Source organism: Spea bombifrons, chromosome 2, assembly GCF_027358695.1.
Source record: "Spea bombifrons isolate aSpeBom1 chromosome 2, aSpeBom1.2.pri, whole genome shotgun sequence".
Taxonomy (NCBI): Eukaryota; Metazoa; Chordata; class Amphibia; order Anura; family Pelobatidae; genus Spea; species Spea bombifrons.
The window spans coordinates 59,827,760-59,850,586 of NC_071088.1; the positions used below are offsets into that span (position 1 = coordinate 59,827,760).

At 38.6% G+C, this 22,827-nt stretch overlaps 1 protein-coding gene across 1 annotated transcript in view; it reads left to right on the forward strand.

Annotated features, from left to right (window-relative positions):
• IL10 (interleukin 10) overlaps positions 1–1,786 on the forward strand; it is a 4,204-nt gene extending 2,418 nt beyond the window's left edge. The window contains exons 4-5 of the mRNA XM_053454418.1: positions 653–718; positions 1,474–1,786. Of these exons, the coding sequence (XP_053310393.1) occupies positions 653–718; positions 1,474–1,572 (165 nt within the window). The 3' untranslated portion in view covers positions 1,573–1,786. The remainder of the gene's footprint in view (positions 1–652; positions 719–1,473) is intronic.
• The last annotated feature ends 21,041 nt before the right edge of the window (positions 1,787–22,827 follow it).

Here is a 22,827-nt window from a genome sequence, read left to right on the forward strand (position 1 = left end):
CCAAAGGCATCATCTTTACCACATATGTTTATTTTTTCCCAACACAGTAGAACCCTTTATTTCAATATGTATTTTAGACATTGATGTTATGCTATAGAGAATACTCATGCATTTTATCCCTTTGGTATGAGGTTACAACAGAGCCTCCCTTGCGGTTCTGGAATAAAGGTGAAAATTGTCTAAGAAAAAGGGTCAACTGTCTTCTGGGCTAGCCTGATTTTAAAAAAAATTGCCACCATCTTATTTCTTCCATTATACATATGGAGTATGGATCCTGCAGTAATACATTCAGCCTGTCTGCTCCACAAACAGAAAAATTAAACATTTAAATGATTTCCTTTTTGTGACATAGTCCTGGTGTGTAACATGGTGTCATCATAATATGCTAGCATTTGGAATAGTAATATATATTAAAGCTTAAGGCAGAAGTTCATTTCAGTAGATTAACTAGCTGACTAATAGCCAAATAGCAACCTCAGCTTCCCCCAAAAAACATCAAAAAGCATGATTTAGAGGTTTTGTGTGGACACTCCCAAACCTTCAATTGCAATGTCAACTGTAGTAGTTACACAATCTTGGCAATTCCTGTTTCCTAATGTGGCTTATTACATATTACTAGTTGGTATCATTTTGTTTCTGGTCCTTTTTACAGCACCACTTCTTGCCATGTGACAAGCAAAGCCAAGCCATCAAAGAGATCAAAGATACATATAGCAAGGCAAGTGCACCTCAAAAATGAAAGCCAATGAATGAGATCCTTCACCTTAAACCTATCTGTGTGTAGTTCATGGACATGAATGGGTTTTTTTCTAAGCAGGTGCATAGCCGAGATCTGGTCTGAGGGGTTAAGCATGGTTACTGAGCTTGTTTAATATGAACTGTGCCCATAGTTAGTGTTGGTACAGTGTGTCAAATATATCATTCTTTCAATCACAAATAATACAGATAGAGAATAGAGGAAAGAAGAAATAATGCTTAATAAATATTCAACTGTTGATTTGATGCATTTATGGAAATCTTGCACATTAAATGCAATTATACCTGATATAGTTAGTAAGTAACGCTATAGCATATGCAATTTTTTTAAATCGTTTTCTACGGGATCTGATTATTAAACTCATCAGAGCAATAGAATTGTGTATATAAAATAATTCTTGTGCAAAATGGTTTTACAATTGTCAAAGAAACCAATTTTCCAGCCATTCCAGTTTTAATAGATTGCACAAGAGCAGTTTAAAAATTCCAAATTACACTTCAAACATATATATATATATATATATATATATATATATATATATATAATTCTTTAAATCACAAATAATCTAGATAGAGAATGGAGAGTGTAAATAGAGGAAAGGAGGCATTATGATTAATAACTGTAAACATGGATGAGCAACCCCTCTGTGTATGAGAAGCTCATGTACTGTGACTCTTTTACAACATCACTCTTAATACCATGCAATTTTTTTCCAGATGAAGGAAAATGGTGTCTACAAAGCAATGGGAGAATTTGACATCTTCATAGACTACATTGAGGAATATCTAACATCCAAAAGAAGTAGAAAGTTATGAACAAAATAAACATGATTTAGTTGGCCGGGGAAAATATCTGTATTATCTTTGGATACTATGTACTGAATTTATTCTGCTCCATTGATACTTCAACAATTGTCAATGTTTACACAGACTGCATGTTTTAATGTTGTCTGATATATTGTGTTATGTTAAACCCTTAACAGAGAGGAAAGTATGTATTGGTTACTGGTTTATATTTTTTGTAGGGTTCCTCGTGTAACTCCTTTGCTGACTCATTATGGGTTCTGTATAAAAAAAAAAGGTGCTTCTCGGGCAAAGTTTGTTGAGTGGATTTACTACATAAAAAAATGTTCATTCCACCATTCTCTAATTGCTATGGTGGCCACTTTTGCACCTGGACGTCTTCTTACACATAGCTCCCATAATCTTGTGAAGGTTTCTTCTATTATATTCAGATTTCTGAATTGTTTTATACATTTGTAGAGTTAAATTAACAGAATAGATAACTGATATATGTTTAAACAGTGAAAAAATTATATTTTACAGAACTGCCAAGCCTTCATAGTTTTTGTATTTTGCTTTTCAACTCCCATTTTACTGGAAAAAGTGTGATTTCCATCATTCTGGTTTCATGATTTCTAAGTACAATCAAAACAAATTAAGACTGCCATTTAGCAAAATTTTCTATAAACTGAGTGACAACATGTATTTTTGCTGGGCAGTGTTTTTCCAGGAATCATTGCACAGTGTTTGCCTCACGTTTGCCCTTTATTCACCTAATTAAACATGTTTTCTTTTACTGCTTGCATTTGGTGAGCTGCTATTAAGCTAGTGCTTGGTTCCTCAAGACATGCATCCTCCAAAGCAGACATTTTTTTTATAAGCTTTATGTTTACCAAAAACATAGCAAAATATGAATCTGAATATGAATAAAGCTGTATTTATGTAATAAACTCTAGTACTAATGTTCCTTCTTACACAAAAATGAATTTCACCTATGAGAGTATATTCAAGAAAAGAAGTCTGAGTGGGTACGTAAGCGTGAGGGTGTCTGTTAGTGTGAGTGTCTGTGTGTCTTGGTGCATGTGTGTTAGTCTGAGTGTCTGGTGTTAATATGTCTGGGTATGTGTGGTAGTGTGAGTTTTTAGCTGTTTTATTGTCTGGGTAGAGTGAGGGGGCCATCCTGATGTCCGACCTGCCCCTGTTGCTGCCCTATGTGCTTTTTCTAATGGCATCAGACATGACATCATCCATTACACATAATGCTTGTTGCCTGACCTCACTAGCATCCTTGGTTATCGAGGCTTCTGGGTGTTGTGCAGCTGCCTTAGTATTTCCCCTGTTTAGGGTTCATTTGAATAACCTGATCCAGTGCTGAATTTAAGCAGAATTATGACCCAGGCATATGACCCACATTCTTTAAAGGATATATTTGCAGGAAAATAGTTGAAGGAGATTGCTGTCTTTAATGTAAAACACTGTCTTACTTCTTTGTTGCTTATATTGTTTGTGCAGGTTAGGTGCAATTGCAAAGAAACCCACAAACCTTTTTTTACTACTTGTCAGCTTACAGAAATACACCACATGCATCATATTTTATGTTTTTTGGAAGTTACTCGTCTCACTAGGTGACAGTATAGAATTTACAACATGGTAGGCACACATCAGGTATGGTAAACATTATTGGCACTTTACATCTTTATTGGCATTTTACATCATGTACAATATCTCCTAAAAAGGGTGTGTCTTGAAACAGATGTGGTGAGTATGCACTTATATGTTTGATACAGAAAAATATATGAAATACAATAACAATAAAAAAAAAGAAATGGGAGGAAAAAATATAAATATGGAAACATTGTCATGGCATGATTATCGGTACCTTCTTGAAAAGTTGAAATCAGAATTCAAAGTATTCAAACTAGAATGTCATGCCAGCAACACAAAGCCGGTATTTTATTTTGCATCGGGGGGAACAGACTTCCTCTGCCCTTATGCTGAAGTAATGGTGGTAGAAGAACTAGAGCTGCGGGAAAGGAGACAGGGACATGGAAGCAGTTGGGAGACATTGAAACATTGACGGCATGTTAGAGCTCACACTCATTGTCTGAATTAGGCACATTTATTTTTTGCCCTGAAGAAACACGTCGGGCGCGCAGTGTTTAAGTCTTGAGCTTTCATCTGTGGCTGCGATGAAGGTGAGGCTTTTAGATACCTGGGTGAGCACACATGATCAATGTAGCTGCAGCAGGCACAATCTCCCCACCTCCCCTCAGGGAGCTAGTGTCTTCCAAATAGCCATGCTTTTTATGAATCGTTGGCAGTTTATTTAATTATTTATCTATGAGAATTGGCAACACCAACTCTCACCGAAACTCTCCTCACTGACAGCCGGGGAAGGTCTGCGCGATGGACGCAGACAACCCCCGCTGCTAACCGCACCTGCTTCTGGCTGCAGTGGAAGTTGTCTACGTGAATCACCGGGGAATCAGAAGCACCGGTAAGTTGGGGGGGGCATAAGACAGGAGGATCCAGGTCCCCTCCAGCGCTGCGGGGGATTTGAATATTAGTCTCATAGTCAGACCTTTTTGAGGTCTAAGACGACCCCGATTATAAGACGAGGGGTATTTTTCAGAGCATTTGCTCTGTAAAAACCTTGTCTTATATTCGAGCAAATACAGTATATTAAAGTGCATATGATGGCTGGGAGATGCCTAAAACCAGTAATTACTTAACAATACATTTATTTATATAAACCTGGTACAAAAGGAGAAGAGGGCTCTTCTTTTACAAGTTTACAATCTAGTCTGTGGTTTAGGGGAAGTGAAAGAGTAGGAGAGGACTGCTTGGAAAGGGATGAGTTGAGAGAGTCAGAATGAGCTGTAGAAGTTGTTGGTCATTCAGATGCCTTGATTAGGATGCTGGCTGAGGAAAGGTTGTATGCTTCTTGAAAAAGGAGGGTTAATATTTTGGTTCTTTCTTGTGTGAAGAATGTCTGAATTCGGGAGATGTTTTTCAGATAAAGGGCGCAGGATTTGGTGAGGGACTGGACGTAAGGGACGAAGGGGAGAGCAGAATCAAATGTGTCACCAAGGCAGCAAACTTGGTCTGTTGGTTGGATGGTGGGATTCAGGCCCGGATTGGCCATCAGGCACACTGGGCATTTGCCTGCTGGGCCGGACTGACGTAGGGGCTGATGGAGTTGCAGCTCCAGGCCCCTGCCTTAAAATAGGCCCAGTCAGAACCGGACTGACTGGGAATATGCATCCGTCCTTAACGCAGGGCAAAAGGGGCCCCTGCCCCTTAAGCCCGTAGCAACTGCGACCGGGCCCGCAATTCTAGTAGCGGGCCCACTACTTACCTGGCAGACACGCGCGAGCAGCGTCTCTTCTACCGCCAGGGGGACGCAGGAATCCAACGGAGTCACATTACATACGTCACGTACGTCACACGACCCGTCTGCTTCCCCTGTGCAGTAGAGCAGGTTGTCTGCGGAAGTCTGCGAGTGGCGCGTACATCATCAGTTCAGGTAAGGGGGTGAGGGAGGCTGTATGAAGGAGTATGTGAGATTGAGTGAGTGAATTAATGAGTATCTGTGAAGGAGTGAGTGAATGAATGTTTGTGAATGAGTATATGTAAATGAGTATCTGAATGAGGGCATTAATGAGTATCAATGTATGAATGAATATATGAATGAGTCAATGATTATCTGTGAATTAGTGAATAAATATTCGAGTGAATGAATATGTGTGTGATAGCATGGATGTGTAAGGGGGGGGGAGATGCCACAGGCCGGCTGTTTGGCAGGCTGTTTTGGTGGCAAAGATGCCACAGGCAAGCTGTTTTGGGAGCAAAGATGCCACAGGCAGGCTGTTTTGGGGGCAGCGTGGCAGAGCCTGTCCTGGTGTTTGGGTGTCAGTGTGGCAGAGCCTGTCCTGTTGTGTGTGTGTTTGGATGTCGGTGTGGCAGGGCCTGTCCTGGTGTGTGTGTTTAGGTGTCGGTATGACAGAGCATGTCCTGGTGTGTGTGTGTGTGTGTGTGTGTGTGTGTGTTTGGGTGTCGGTGTGGCAGAGCTTGTCCTGGTGTGTGTGTGTGAGTGGGTGTCAGCGTAGCAGAGCATGTCCTGATGTGTGTGTGTGTATGGGTGTTGGTGTGACAGAGCCTGTCCTGGTGTGTGTTTTGGTGTTGGTGTGACAGAGCCTGTCCTGGTGTGTGTGTTTGGGTATCGGTGTGGCAGAGCCTGTCCTGGTGTGTGTGTTTGGGTGTCAGTGTGGCAGAGCCTGTCCTGGGGTGTGTGTTTGGGTGTTGGTGTAGCAGAGCCTGGTGTGTGTACGAACACAGAAAAGAACCCCAGCACTCCAATCAGCTTCCAATCCTTAGGTTACTTTATTCAGAGAAAGCAAAACAAAAAAAGCAATGTTTTGGCCAAAAAGGGCCTTTGTAAAGCTCAAAAGGCCCTGTTTGGCCGAAAAGTTGTTTTTTTTGTTTTGGTTTCTCTGAATAAAGTAACCTAAGGATTGGAAGCTGATTGGAGTGCTGGGATTCTTTTCTGTGTTCGCATACTTTAAGAGGGTTTATGCTGTCCCCTTTTTCCTGCTAGAGTTGAGTGCTGAACCATTTTTTCTTTTTTAACTGTCCTGGTGTGTGTGTCTGGTGTTGGTGTGGAAGAGCCTGTCCTGGTGTGTGTGTCGGTGTGGAAAAGCCTGTCCTGGTGTGTGTTTGGGTGTCAGTGTGGCAGAGCCTGTCCTGGGGTGTGTGTCTGGGTGTCGGTGTGGAAAAGCCTGTCCTGGGGTGTGTGTCTGGGTGTCGGTGTGGGAAAGCCTGTTCTGGTGTGTGTGTGTGTGTGTTTGGTTGTCTGTTTCCTTAATTTACAGTAGGAACTATTTCATTTTACTTATCCAGAGATAAAACGCCCTCCTGAATTTGTAATGACTTCAGGGGATAAAACATTCAAGGCCCTGAAATCATTTAGTGGAAAAGATAAGGTATTGTGTTATTTACTCTATAATATTTATTTCAAGGATTAATCGCACTAAATTGTGGCTTCAGGCTTCCCATGTTGAATGACCAAGTATTATGTATGTACATATATGTTTTTTCATAAAAATGGGCTGCTCAGTGTGAAATGCCCGGGCCTATTTTTTGTCCCAGTCCGGGCCTGGTGGGATTGTCAACATAGAGATGTCTGGAGGGAATAGCAAGAGGAACATAAGCTCAGTCTTTGAGATATTAAAATTCAGTAAGTGCATCACCATCCATGATGCAGTGTAGTCAAGTATAGTCAGCAAGGCGAGTTAGTAGAGAGGGTGAAAGGTCAGAACAGGAAATGTAGATTAGGGTGTCATCTACGTATAGATGATATTGGAAGCCAAATTAAGATGGTCCAAGGAAAGCGGACATGAAAATCTGTAATACAGAATAAATATATCTGTGTAATAGTCTACACATAAATATATCTATGTATTAGTGTACAGGTAAAAAGATACCTGGCAATTAATCCTCCTTTATTACTTTGTAAAGTATAACTGAAATACATTTAAGATATTTTGTGTTTGCGAAAGGGGTTAGGGTTCTGGAACACAAGGGCACAGGGCTGCCACTGGGTTGGTAATCAAATATCGAGTAATGAAGAACCAATTCAGACAGAAACTTTCTGTACCCTGTACCGATAACTTATATCCAGGAACAGGTGGATGAAGCAGACAGTTCAAGGCTGGTGACAAGCAGCTATAACATGAGAGGAGCCAAGGGCCATAATTCAAACAAGGCACAACTAAGTTCTTAGCAGAGCAAGGGTATTAGAAACAAACTGTGGCAAAGTTAAAGTAAAGGTATCAGGCATTTAACCATACTCTTCCTGTAGGGATTTAGGAAGCATAATGTTACCTCAGCTATTCTTCTTGCCCCCAATCATTTGTGAACAGAGACATTCATTAATGACAAGAGTATATAAAATGTGGAAATTATGTTCAATATTTTATTATCTTAATATCAAATCTAATTAGAACAAATGATTGCATCTATTGCACTTGTAATTTATTAGTTTTACACAAAACTATTTTGTATATGGTATGACAGTCCTCTGGACTAAACACTTTTAATAGCATAGGGATAAAAATGAGAAAAATATCCTTGTTTTGTACTGGAAAACTTAAAGGGACATTCGGCAGACTCCCCCCATATGCATTTGTCCCTTTGCCTGCCCCACCTCCAAGCTATCTTCCGTTCTTTTGGGTATCTTTGTCCAATATTAAAATTGGTTTTATGATATGAAACACAAGTGTGACAAATCTGCAAAAATAGAAGAAATCGGGGGGGTCTTGTTCACAGCACTGTACCTTTTGGTCACTTGGGCTTGGTTCTCCCAGTTCTAGGCTAGCCATATGTCTACAAGAGCTTATGAGCACCAGATGAAGGTGCAAAATGCATAAAGCTTTTGTTTGTTTGCCACCAACCACTTCATTCTTGTATGGGCTTTGGAATCAGTTGATGTATCATGTACCTATCTCATCTTTTTGTTCCGTTAAACACATTTAGCACATAAATCGTTTTCCCAGAGCGCCTGGGATGAATGCACCACAGAAAAGCCTGCAGGGTACGCCTGAACAAACTTACAAATGTGTCTTCAAGCCAATAGTAGAAGCCCAGTGTTTTCATTCTCCCAGTGCTGTATACAAAACCATTTTTTAATAAGGTAAAAAAGTGTGATACATAGAGAGCAGCTTAATTGTATCCCCACCCACCCCTGCCCAATGCTACATAGACTTATAGACATGGCTAGGGAATGTTCAGGAACGTTCCTGTCTTCAACATGCTCTACTCATGTTTAAGGCTAGGATTGGGGTAGGTGATCTATCTCTCTCCTGTACTTACTGCTTGCTAACACAGGACAGAAATCTGGTAGAAAAAGCTTGGGGAAAAAACCCAAAACACATTTTGTTAAAAATTAAGTCTAGGTATACCAGTCCTGTTCTGCTCAAAAAACAAAAAATAATAGCCTTAAGGTAATATCACAGCTTTTTTGGTCATCGCATTGGCAGCGATATATTGTTTATTTTAATATTTTGCTTGGTGAATCACATTTTGCATTTTGAATTTAAATGCGTACAAAATGACTTTCCTTACGATACAGTCTAAAAGTGTCTCTGTGTAAATGAGTATCTACAGAGATATATGTACAAGAATTAAAAGGAAATGCCTGCATGAATTCCAGTATGTTCTGCCTATTACAAAACAAATGATCTTTTCCAAGAATTACTGTATAACCCTATTCACTAGCAGAACAGCCTGTTTCTAATATGTCATTTTAATCAGTGACCTCAGCTACATTTAACTGTGTGTTTGACCCCATACAGAAAGTTGTGAATTCAATTTTACTCAACAGTTTCATGACAAACTCTTCGCAGTTATAACAAAAAAACATCATATAGTTCTACCATAAATTGATGGCTGAACTTAATATTGAAACCAAAACCCTACTGTATGCAATTTTTGTTTAAAAACGTACAACTCTTTTTTAATAAAAGTCTGCTAATTCTGGTAATTTAACAAAAGTGTAGGAAATGCCACTATTTAGAACATAGAGCTTTTAAAGAAAAAACAGTAACCAGACTAATGGATTAATAGATTCAAGAGCAGATTGTAAAGCACATACATATTTCAGTAACCAGCAAAGCCTATTATGTTTCCCCAGTGTCTTCTTCCTGGCTTCTGTTATACGGCACCTCCAGTCCAGCTGTGCATGCACACGTTGCAGGTGTGTTTACATACTATATCAAAAAATACCAAGTGTAGGATGTGTACACACCAATAAATCAGTAAATATACTTGTGTAGTATATTAATCAATAGAAAATAAAAGTAAATATTATCTTTCATAGTCACTCAAACAGAGTAAGGGAACATTTCAAGATGGCTTCTGCTGACAGGTGGGAGTCCAGGCTGTCAAAAAGATAGCCTGGTCTGATGTGTAGCATCAGGCAGATGTCTGTATCTCGCAATGCCTTTTCAAGACGTATCGCTTAAAGGAGTTAAAAGAGGTTACAGAAGGGTTAAAATAGTTAATAGCTGAAAAAATAGTGGCCTTAGTTCCCTACCTGTCATTAAAAAAGAAAATGTTTTTAGGTAGCGAATTTAAGATTTCAGTTATAGGTAAAAGCAATATAATTCAACCCTTTATTAACTGTAACACCACAAATGTTTATCTTCTTCACTGTCCTTGTGGCTCCTTATATGTAGGGAGAACCACAAGGAAACTAAAGAGAGATACTTTTGGAACACTTGGGAGGTATACAGAGTACAAATTCTAATGTCCCTAAACATTGTAGTAATTGTCCTATTGTTTCCCTTTGCAGAGGCAGTAACAATACAAATATTAGTCCAAATAAAAATTTAATGGATCAGTAAAAAACTTGGATTAAATAATGGATTAAATATCATGTCAGTTTATAATGTGTCAGGCATATTATATTGATTGGTGGATATCATTTGTTTGGTTATTTGTGATGTTGTTTTTGTCATATTGATGCGGTTGCATGTACATATTAGCACTTAACCAATAAATGAAAGAACCCACAGACACAGTTTTAAATTGGATACAAATGGCTGTAGCTTTATTTAGAGGGTATAAGAGGCATTAACAAAACATTAACCATTTAACGTAATAACAATTAAATATATCACAAGATACAATCCGCCCTTGCTTAGCCAGATTGTGTAACCACCAAGCCTCTGTCCACCTCAAACCAGAGGCGACCTTTACCCTTATAAAAGCTACGACAGTATAACACAATTGTATTTTTAGGGAGGGGAGGGTAGGACGCTTGTTCAGCAACATTTTTAAGTGAGGTAAGAGAATAAACCTTGCGCGCTGCTTATTTATTCAAATCAAACTTGGCTCTCGCCGTGTACCCAGCTGAGCTAATTTTCCCGCCGCAAAAACGCTCGCGCAACCAATCAGCTGTGCTACCTGTCCTACCTGCCTAACAACATAAAAACTGGTTTTATCTGACCCAGCCCGCTAAAACCTAAGTGCCCTGACCTACCCTGACGTCTGAATGACCCCTATACCTAACCAATGTCCAGCAATGGACAATTACAGTGCCGCTTAGGCAGCTTGCGCTTTGCAAATCTGTATATATATTTATATCTATATTTATACATATTTATACATTTATTGGATCTGGGATAGATTTTTGGCAATATTTGTATTTGTATATTGTTATATATGGCTTTTTAGATTATGATAGTGACAGTGCTATCTATATATTTATAAATGCATCAATAATATTTTTTATAATGATGCACTCTGTATGGTTTGTTACATATATATTTATGTAATTATTTAATTTATATATACTAATGCTGATAATCAAACATATATAGATATATTTTGATGTATTTAATGCTGATCTCTACCTATCTTTATGTCTTGATTATTTTTATGTTTATTTTTTTGTTCATTTAACTATCGAAATAGTCTTTATTAAGGACTTAGTATATTGTTACATAAGTACCATATTTCCCCGTGTATAAGACACCTTTTTGCAAAAAATGCGGGGTCTAAAAACTGGGTACGTCTTATACCATGGTTGTAGATTGCAGTTACTACAGTACTTCCCAGTAACTCCTTGCATCCACACTGCCGATTGTCCCCGCCCCTTTAAATTAATATTTGGGCCAAAATTACTGCACTTTTTCTGAAGTAATACTGCAGTTTTTTGGACATGAAAAAACTGCAATACTGCACTTTTACTGCAGTATTACTGCACATTTACTGCAGTTTTACTGCATTTGTACTTCACTGTACTGCAGTATTACTGCCCATTTACTGCACCTTTTTTTTTATACTGCGAACCTACAGTTGTACTTCAATGTACTGTAGCTTTATTGCATTTGTACTTCCGTACAAAAATAACTGCAGTAAAACTGCAGTACAGTGAAGTACAAATGCAGTAAAACTGCAGTAAATGTGCAGTAATACTGCAGTAAAAGTGCAGTATTGCAGTTTTTTCATGTCCAAAAAACTGCAGTATTACTTCAGAAAAACTGCAGTAATTTTTTCGTAAGGGGGCTGCTGAAAGTTAGGGGAGGTGGGGTTAATTTAGGGGCAGTTATGGTTGATGGGGTATTTAAGGTTAATTTAGGGGCAGTTATGGTTAATGGGGCTTTTAGGGTTAATTTAGGGACAGTTATGGTTGATGGGGTCTTTAGGGTCAATTTAGTGGCAGTTATGGTTGATGGGGTCTTTAGGGTTAATTTAATGGATGGGAGTGATGAGGCTGAATATGAATTTTATGATAAGATTTTTTTTTCAAATTTCGGGCCCCAAAATGAGGTGCGTCTTATACATGGGAGCATCTTATACATGGGGAATATGTCTTCCATAGATATTGTTTTGATTCTAATAGTCTTTTTGTTGTTGTTGTTGTTTGAATGAGCTTTAATAATATCTGCCGCTGGCCACACTTGATGACTTGATGACTCCTGTTGTCTGATGTGGAACGTCCCTGCTGGTGTTTTGCCAATACGTGTCTGCCAATACGGAAGATGGAAGTGCCTGCTGTATGAGAGAGGCCAATCGTGCGATCAGAACTTTAACTCCTTCACTTTAACTCCTTACCCCAAATACTGTAATTGTTTGCTATTTTAAATTAAGATTCCCCTTTTCCATGTTTGATGTACCCACACCAATGGGTACATTAAAAACAAATACAAAATCATACATCCTTTTTTCAGAACAAATAAGGCTTTCATCTGAAACCACAGAAACATGCAAAAATAATAATTGTGAGGGCTAGCATCTCAAAAATCTAAATTTTCTTAGAATTTCTTCTACACATTAGATGCCCCTGTTGAACAATGACCAAATTGATGTTCAGCAACATCTCCTGATTATAGACATACATATTTTTTATGTTTCAGATGGCCATATTCATCCCTTACATAGTGCCAAATAGGGTAGTATTTTTAATACTTATGCCTTAACCCCTTAACATCCATTGACGGGTCAGGCACGTCACGCAAAAATGGTCAGGTGACAATCACTTTCTTCGCTTAAACGGTGTTGCTGTAATGCCGCTATGTCGAGGCATTCAGCAACACCGAGATCGGCATCAGGGGGCATGTCCGGTCCCTCCTCAGGACGTCGTCATCTGCCATACACTGTATGGATAATAAAAAAAAAGTTTATTATTATGAACAAGTACTAAAATTAGCGCTGTATATTCCCAAAAATCTTGACATGGAAAGAGTTTTAAAAAAAAGCATACCGAAGGGGTGTGTAATTTTAAAAAAAATGTATGGTTTGATGGGGTAAATTGGAGTGGCCTGGCTCAAAGATAGGGCATAGGCACAGAATGACCAAAATGGGGGGGGGTGCGCACTAAATGTCTAAAACGCCTAAATGTGGTGTTTTACCTCTCAAACAACCCGACAAACCCATGCATGGGGGGTATCACTGTACTCGGGAGATATTGCTGAACACATATTGGGGTCTTGTTTGAAAGTGACTTATACCAGGAGCTGTAAATCCATACCTGAAGTGAATTTTTTGTGATAAAAAAAATAAAATAAATAAAATAAATTACTACCACAAAGTTTGACAAAGGGTGGTAATATAATTAGTGCATGGAAAGGGTTAAAATACCAGCATTTGAAATATCTTGAGTGTTCTATGGTTTGATGGGGTAAATTGCATTGGCCAGCTTCTAACATACCCAAAATAGCACATGGGGCAGAATGACCAGATTTGGGAAAAAATGGTTTTCAAATAGCAAAACGCTACTTATTGCCCAATAACTTGCAGAAAAAAAGCAGAAAAACATAAAAACATTGGGTATGTCCAAACTCAGGACAAATAGTAGAACCTATTAAGCGGGTTTTTTCATTAGCTTTTTTGGATGAGTAAAAGATTTTTCAAATAAAAGTAAGAAAAGGTTTTTTTTTAATTTTTCATCATATTTTATTATTTTTTTATAGGAAATTATTTAATATCTGAAGAAAGCCCTTCTTGTTCTGAAAAAAAAACAATTTATAACTTGTGTGGGTTCACTAAATGAGTGAGGATAAAATTACATCTAAATACAAGCACCGCAAAAGTGTTAAAACAGTCTAGGTCCCAAAGGGTTTAAAAAAGTAAAAAAAAGCCTGGTCCTTAATGGAGTTAAAGGAGAGTGGGGAGGGTTATACTTTTTACATGTAGTGCTAGTGCAATGTTTTTTATTTTTTTTAGCACTGTTATCAATGCAATATGAATAGAGACCCCTTAACCCCTTTGAGACCGGGACATACCTGGTACGCCATGGTTACATGGCAGCTGCAGACTGGGACGTACCAAAAAAATGCCCCCAAGTTGCCACAATCGTGGTGATCGCGGGGGCGCTGCTGCTTCTGTCTGCCCGGTGTCTGAGCAGACAGCACAGCTACCCAGAGCCCGCCCCTGAGCCATCAATCACTCCCACAGAGTGATTTTGTCGGCTCAAAAGGGGTTAACGCTTCACTGACGCTCTCATGGAGCGAACATGCAGCTTCAGGCAAGTGTGGGGACCTGACACAACTTTCCCCTGCTGCCTGATCGCTCCATGAGGAGTGATCAAAGAGACTCCTCCCTGCAATCTCCCATCTACCGGAGATTGTGTCCTAGCTGCTACAGGCAGCTTCAGGGACAGGGGGAAAGGGTTTTTCAGTCTCCACATGAGTGTGGAGACCAGTCCCAACCCCCTCCCTTGCTCAATTAACCCCTTCAATGCAGTTATTGTGTATGACCCCATCGCAGCATTGCAGGAGTTAATGTTAGTCCCCACTCAATGGTGTGCTTCAATGGGGCATCAGCATTGAAAGAGTTTGCTTCCAGGTCAAATGCTGTTGAGTTTAATAACTGCTGCAGAACCAAAGTGGGCTGATGATGATCAAATCACTCCTTGCCAATAGGAGTGATCTGATCATTGTGGCAGCCACTGGATGACCCTGCCCTACAAAGAGAGAGGTCATTTAGGGTAATTATGAAAAAACACAAATTATTAATTATAAAAAACAATTATTAACTGATCACATTTTAAGTCACTGATTATTGATCGGCCTCCCTGATCAATGTCAGCGGCCTAAACTTGTCACTTACAAGTGATCTAATAAAAAAATATTTTAAAAAGTTTAAAATTTGAAATACGTTTTGACTTCACAATGTCCGAGAAATTTATATATTTATATATTTACTGAACTATCCATGACTTATCCATGCATGTGGTTTACCGCTGTACTCAGGGGGTGTTACTGAACACAAATCAAGACCTATTTTGTTTTTTCACACATCTACTCAGAAAAATAGTCATGGTGAAACTGCATGGATGCGAAAAATGTTTTCTTTTTTTAGTAGACTAAATTTGGAAGGTGCAAAAACTGCTCTGGTCTTTTAGCGCAAACTTAGTAACAAAACCCCGGTCCTGAAGGGGTTAAGGGATCTTTTGAATGTGTTATATATGCCAGTGATGTCACAATGACATAACTAATCTCCCTGTATTATTTATTTATTTGTTTATTTATTTATTTATTTTCAATGTTTGTTCTATATATATATATTAGACTCTTACTGAAGATGTTCAAAGCAGATTTGAATCTAAACAGATATAAGTTATTAATAATGTGATTAATAATGTGATTAATAATCAAATTAAGTAAACAGCAATATATACTAAATATAAAAATAAATATAACAAATCAATCATTTTAGCAAATCATTAATTAAACATAGTTAAATAAATATATAAATTCCCTAAAATGTTGCAAATCAGATGAAACTTTTAAGACTAAGTCAGGTATTTACCCTGTCCATTTCAGAGGTGATAGCTTAACATTGTTTCAAAATGAGGTAGAACAAGAACTGATGGAGTTGGACAGAAAATCTAAACTTAATTCGAATGATATTAAACACAATCTTACAAAGGACCAACAGCACGCCATAAAAATAAATTATACAATAATAAGAGCATTGTCATCCCCAATGCAGATAAGGGTGACTCAATAGTCGTGTTAGATCAGGATGATTATTGTGCAGAGGCTTATAAGTAATTGTCGGATAAAGTCACTTATAAAAACCTAAAGTTTTATCCCACTGTACATTTTAATCAAGCACTTTAGGACGATTCTGTTGATAAATCCATCATTACCATAAGAATGTGAGTACAACAGCAACCCAATTGTGCCTACATTCCATCACTTGCCTGAAATCCATAAGAGTATGACTTAACCCCTGGAGACTGCGTTGGGCACTTGTTTTGCCCCATCCTATGCTAATCTCTTTTTTGTGATGGCGGGAACGCTCCCACATTTTTGGAGATGAGAATGCTTATAGAATGTCTATTGTCTGGTATTCCATAAATGTACTTTTTTTAAAAGCAGAAAAAAAACACATTGGCAGCTTTTTGACCATAGAAGTGATATGAAATATATAGCGAGGAAGGCATGCTCATTGCAACGTATACTATATCTAGCTGTCTTCCCTCCTTTTCTAATAATAATAATAGACTATACACAAGTGGTATGTATCCATGTGGATAAAAGAGGTGTAGTTGCTGTAAGTTTGTACAGACCACTACATTTTTCTATTCTCCTGTAAGTAGAAACTTTCAGGAGTGTGTATCTGGTTTTTCTCTTTGGAAAATGTAAATTAGGCATAACAGAAGGTGAACTACATTTTTGATTTCTCATAATTTATATATTTATTGAACTATATTTAATTAATAATTTGCTAAAATGATTGATTTGGTTTTTTTATATTTATTATCTATTGCTGTTTATTTCATTTGATTATGATTATTTAATATTGATACATATTATTAATTATGTTCAGGGATAACTTATAAATGTATATTTGATTTTTTAATTTACTCTTTATGATTATGTAATCTTCAATATTGGGTATTATACTTAACTGACCATGTATTTATCATTGCTAGTTTTTATAATGAAAAAATAATGAAAAAAAAATATTTTGGGGATTACTTAGGTATCAGGAGTATACTACTTATCTTAATAATATGTAATTTATTAGAGTTTCTAAGTTTGTGAATTATGTATTTATATATGATTATATTGGTAACTGTGGAGTCTTTACTTTAATTAGGTAGTTTTTTTTAATATTTATTCATTTTCAATACAAAAACATATTTTTGTTTTGCTCCATCTATTTAAAGTGCATAAGATTATTTATAAAATATTATGTCTATTCTTAAAACACAAGTACCGTATTTGCTCAATTATAAGATGACCCTGATTATAAGACAACCCCCCAAAATCTGAATATTAATTTAGGAAAAAAAGAAAAAGCCTGAATATAAGACGACCTTATATGAAAAAAGTTTTACTAGTAAATGTTAATTCATGTAAACTATGTAAACTATTTTTTTGAGAAAAATATTTTTTTTGTTTTTATTTTCTTTTATTTTCCAACAGGCCCCCCCAGTTATGCACATCTGCCCCCAGGCTTGTCACTCTGCCCCAGAAATGCCTTATACCCCTTATATGCTGTGGTGACATAAGTATTGTGGTCAATGTTTTAGCCAGTTGAACTCTTCCTGTATTACATGTCTTTTGATATGTTAACGAGGGCACACCTACAGTGATTCAATATGCCTGTTGAATGCAAAATCTTAGTTCAGTCTCTCTCTGCCCACTATCCTGCATGGATGGGGTAATCGGTGGTGTGCTGGGTTATGTTGGACCTTTAGGTTGCAGGTTAGTCTTGGAAAGTGTTGTACTGTATGTTGGGCTGTCACTCGTTTATTGTATGTTACTGTGTTTTTGTCTTTTATTAAATATCTGTTAAATGTAGACAAACCTTTGTGAGATATATTTTTAGATTTGGTTCAAACACCACATATGCCACTGTGCCCCATGATATGCCTTTTAACCCTCTAAATGTCACTGTGCCTCATGATATGCCTTTTAACCCTGTATATACCACTGTGCCCCGTGATATGCCTTCTGACCCCCTATGTGCCACTCTGCCTCCAGAAATGCCTTATACCCCTATATGCCACTCTGGCATTTAGAGGGTTAAAAGGCACATTATGGTGCAGAGTGGCATATAGGGAGGTATAAGGCATTTCAGGAGGCAGAGTGGCATAAAGAGGGTTAAAGGCATATAATACAGCACTCTGCCTACAGAAATGCCTTATGCCCCCCTTTTAACACTTCTGACTCCCTGGTGTGTAGTCGGGGAGTGGGTAGACATCTGCGTCCATCGGGCACATACCCTCCGGCTGTCAGAGTTGCGGGGAACTCTCCTCTCTGACACCCGGGGAACGTCTGCAAGATGGACGCAGACAACCCCCGCTGCTAACGGCACCTCCCTCCGGCTGCAGCGGAAGTTGCCTACGCGAATCGCGTAGATGTCTACCCGCTGCCCCGACTACACACCAGGGAGTCAGAAGCACCAGCAGCAAAGGTTACCAGACAAGAGGATCCAGGTCCCCTGCAGGGCTGCGAGGGATGTGGATCTTAATCTCATTGTCAGACCTGTATTCGAAGTCTGATTATAGGACGACCCCGATTATAAGACGAGGGGTATTTTTCAGAGCATTTGCTCTGAAAAAAACCTTGTCTTATAATCGATCAAATACGGTATATATAGTATATTCCCATATTAACATACATAACTCTGATAGTCTAGGTAATTCGGATGGAGCGAATAGAAAAAAACATCAACAAATAAACTGGATGGAGTCTGGTTCATCAACCTAACTAATCTGGGTATGGGGATATGGAATGCCTTGTGTCCGAGTCTAATTTAAACCTGACCTATGTCTATCGTTTCACAATCTCTATTTTGTTTAGGTAGAATTCCCAAATTTGATTTTTTTTCAGTGATATAGTTGTTATTTGGAAAATCCCCCTTTCCATTTTTATTTGATTGCTTTAGAGGAGCCCATCGCGTATGTAACAAAGTTGAGGTTGGTGGTTGCAAGTTTTTTAATGTTATCTACCTTCTTTAGGAAATCTAGGACTATCTTCCACAATTTGGCAACTTTCTCACATGACCGCCAAATATGGATATATGGACCATCGACATTATTACATCTCCAACATATTTGTGAACTTAATGGAGACATCTTTGCTATTCTGGTCGGGACTAAGTGCTATTTGTTAATTAATTTATATTGAGTCCCTAGAATCGAGAATGATGAACCCTAAACAGTACCTCTTTAAGTGCTCTCAGCAACTCTTCTGGTGAAACCTGGGTCGCCACACTCCCTTGCCATTTAGTGATTCTGATAAAGTCCATAAATTTTGAGTACAGGTTCTTAGTATGTTGTAAATTCCATAATTTAGAAAAGCATTGTAAGACTTCCCCTTTTATATATTGTATGTGGTTCTTAACACAGTTTTTCACTCACTTTAAAGATATTAGTTTTAGGTATATTAAATTGCTGCATCAAAATAGGGAATGGAATCATTTGTCTATTATATCTGTCACTTTATCTTTTATACCTATTTTTTTCTTAAGGGAAAACCATGCTATCCCCTCTAGAATCATATTTTTCCCTTTTGGTAGGTTAATCGCTGCTGCAGTATCTCCACAAGTCCTACATTGAATCTCATACCATGCTTCTAATTCAGAGGTTTTCATCTGTGTTTTAATTATATGAAATAATATGTTAACCAGGGGGAAGCCTGTTCTTCCATCTTTATCCTAGCCCCCATCGATTTTGCATTAATTTGCAAAAAATATTGTTTATCCTTACATACAAAGTTAATAAAGCTAGCATGCAACATATCCAGTCAACTCTGTGTGAATTTAAGTGGGAGCGTGCGGAACAGATAAGTCCATCTCAGCATTTATTTTGCCCTGCCAAGAAAGTTTCACCTGTCTCCATTCCTTCAATAATTTATTGATGAGTCTCAATGTATGTAGAAAATTCACCTCAACTATTTTGTTTATCGAATCAGGAATGGTTATTCCTAGATGGTCAAATCTTTTGGGCTTAGTGGCAAGATTGAACTGGGAAAGTATTTGTAGCTCCATATCCTTAACTTATAATTTGAAACCCTACTGTATTCCTCTATTTCTTTCGTAAAGTAAGGTAGGGATGATGCAGGATCGGTCAGGGAAACACATACATTGCCTGCATATAGGGACAGTTTAAGTTCTTCCTCCCCCACTTTGCAGGCCTTTCATTTTTTTGAATGATGATGTATAAAATTTGGGAGAGACTGCATCCCTGTCGAGTCCCATTCTGCAAATTAAACCAATCGGAGCAAAGCCCAGATGCAACCAGGGCCACCCCAAGCCCTTTTTTTTTTTAAAGCGGAGGAGAGTGAGAGGGGCGCCGAATGGTTTTCGCTTACTCGCTCGGCGTCCCTCTCTCTCCTCTGTGAGCCCTCTAGCTCGGTCTCGGTGCCGGCTTGTAATGGTGAGCGACGGAAGATGACGCCATTTCCGGCACTCACCATTACAAGCCGGCACCAAGACCGAGCAGGGAGACTCGCCACAGGACTGCTGAAAGGTAAGTACAAAGGGGGAGGGGGATAGGGTAGATAATAGGGAGTGAGAGGAAGGGTAGATAGTGGGGGGGGCGGCAGAGGAAGGGTAGATAATGAGGGGGGTGGCACTTTTAACTTCGCCCCAGGCGGCATTATGGCTTGGGCCGGCCCTGGATCCAACTATTCTTGCCCTGCGGGAGGTGTACAACTCATTTATCGCCCCAAACATCCAATCCTCAATTCCAAGGCTGTTATTCTGTATCAGAATAGTATTCGCCTGCAACATTTTGCTAGGGCACCCCCACCCAGCGCAATCTCCCCAAATCTCTATTTTAAAGGTCTTGTAAAATAAGTGGATAAATCCATCTGGGCCAGGTGATTTTTAACAAGTCTGTCTATTGCCTATTCTACCTCCTTCCTCTCCAATGGTTTATTTATAGTTTTTGATCATCTGATATAACAGGGAGCCCCACTGTTTTTAAATAAGTATCAACTTCCTCTATATTATTTCCGTCTGGTATAGTATATAGATTTGAGTAATAATCTCTAAACGCCCCCGCTACATCATCTGTGGTCATCAGAATTCTTCCTTCTGTTATAATGTTATTAATTCTATCTATTGCTTTTTTCTTTTTAACTGGTTGCACATAATTTTGTCAGGTCGGTTACTCTTTTGATAGTATTTGTGTTTCAATTTCTCCATACACCACACTAATTCTTTTTTTATTAATCTGTTCTCTAAATTGGTAATTAGCTAGCTCAATAGTATTGAACTAATTAATTTCAGTAGTGGATACTCATGTATATCTTGTATTACCTTGTGTTTTTTATATTTTTTTCTGAGTGTGAATCCTCAGCAGTGTACAAAGAAGGGCCAACTTGTACTGTTTAAATACCGGTGTGTTTTCTATTAAGCTCAGTTCTTTATTGTATCCTCAAGCATCTAGTCTTGGCTGATATTTCTTAAGGAGAAGGCATTAGCAGGCGATATTCTGACATTGGCCGATAAGTGAGAGATTCAGTGGTCAGAGTAGCGGCTGAAGCCAACTTTACCGGATAACACAGGTGTCCTGGACAATGGGATGCTGAGATAAAAAAATCCCACATTTTCACAACCTTACTGATTATTGTAAAACAGGGTCAAAATTACGGAGAATGGGTGCAAAGTAATTGTTAGATCACACGACACATGTGTGAATATGCTGACTGCTACAGTGTGGTGCTTCCCGCAAATGTCCTCACAAAGATACCAGGGAGTTTTAGTTGAAAAGAGGAAGACCTTAATTTAACCAACCAGGAACCATTGCAAACGGGTATACTGTATTAGTTTTAGTCGTTGCTTGGAAAGCCCATATGTGGTAGGATATTCTAAAAAAATCACTTACAGGCAAGCCTTATCTATCATCTAGGGCATTTCAACAAGACATTTTGTATTTTGAGTGTCCTAAATATATTTGGTTGGAAGAATTCATAAAATCACCTGTGTGTTTGAGAGAGTATACATTGATTTGATAAATTCAGTCATATGATGTTTTTCCAGTTAAATCCAATCATATACATGTCCATAATCCAATTAAAAAATTCAAGGTGTAACCCTCACTAAAGTACCATTTATGGTACACTAAGAAGACTTGCAGATATATTCATTTAAACACAGGCATGCCATTTCTATAGACAAACATTGGCAATAGCATGGGTCATACTTAAGAGCTCAGTGACTTTAAACGTGGCACTGCCACCTTTACCACATAAAATTTCTGCCCTGCATAATCTGACCTGGTCCACTGTAGGTTATGTTATTATGATATTATTGTGAAGTGGAAGCCCATAGAAATAACAACAGTTTAGCCACTATATAGCAGTATATCTTTAGTGCTGAACCGTGCAACTCATAAAAGTTACCTGTCCTCTGTACCATCACTTACTACAGAGTTTCAAATTGCCCCTGGAAGCAACATCAGCCCAATCACTGCATCAGCAGCTTCATAAAATGGGTTTCCACAAGCAAGCAACTGCACACAATCCAAAGATCACTATGCACAATCCCAAACATAAATCTGGAGTCATGAATCATACTTCCCTACCTGAAACTCTGATGGATGAATATGGGGAGAACCCTGTCAACTGGAATGCATCGTGCCTACTGTAAAGGTTAGTGGAGAGGGATAATGGTCTGGGGCTGTTTTCAGTGTTTGCCTAGGCCCCTTAGTACAGTGAATAGCAATGTACCCCAAAGGTGTTGTTACAGCATACAAAGGCATTTGAGACAAATGTGTGCTTCTTTTTAGCACCAGGGGAAGGCCCTTTCCTGTTCCAACATTAACCGCACACTGTGCAAGCAAAATCTCTTATACTGCCCAGGGGAACCAGGAACCCAGCAGAGTCACATCAATTTACATCACTTCACACGTTCCTGCTTCCCCTGGATGATAAAGGGAAGTTGCTTGCATAGAGGGAAGCAGCAGCCCCTGCGGAAGTCAGCTAGCGGCACCGAACACAGATAGATCTGTGGTTCAGGTAAGGGGGTGGGAAAGAATGAGGGGTATGAATGAGTATGCATAATTGAGGGAATGAATGAGTATCTGTGAATGAGAGAATTAGTATTACTAAATGAGTATATGAATGAGTGAAGGAATGTTTGTAAAGAGTAAATGAATGAATATGTGTGTGATAGCACACATCATCTCCCCGTCCCCTCATGCTCGCTGTCTTGGTGTCAGGGTCCACTTTTCGCTGCCTGAACCATGGCTTAATCATTCATGTGGTATATCCATCCGCTACCACTAGTGGCCACCCTCCTCCTTCTGGAGCGCTC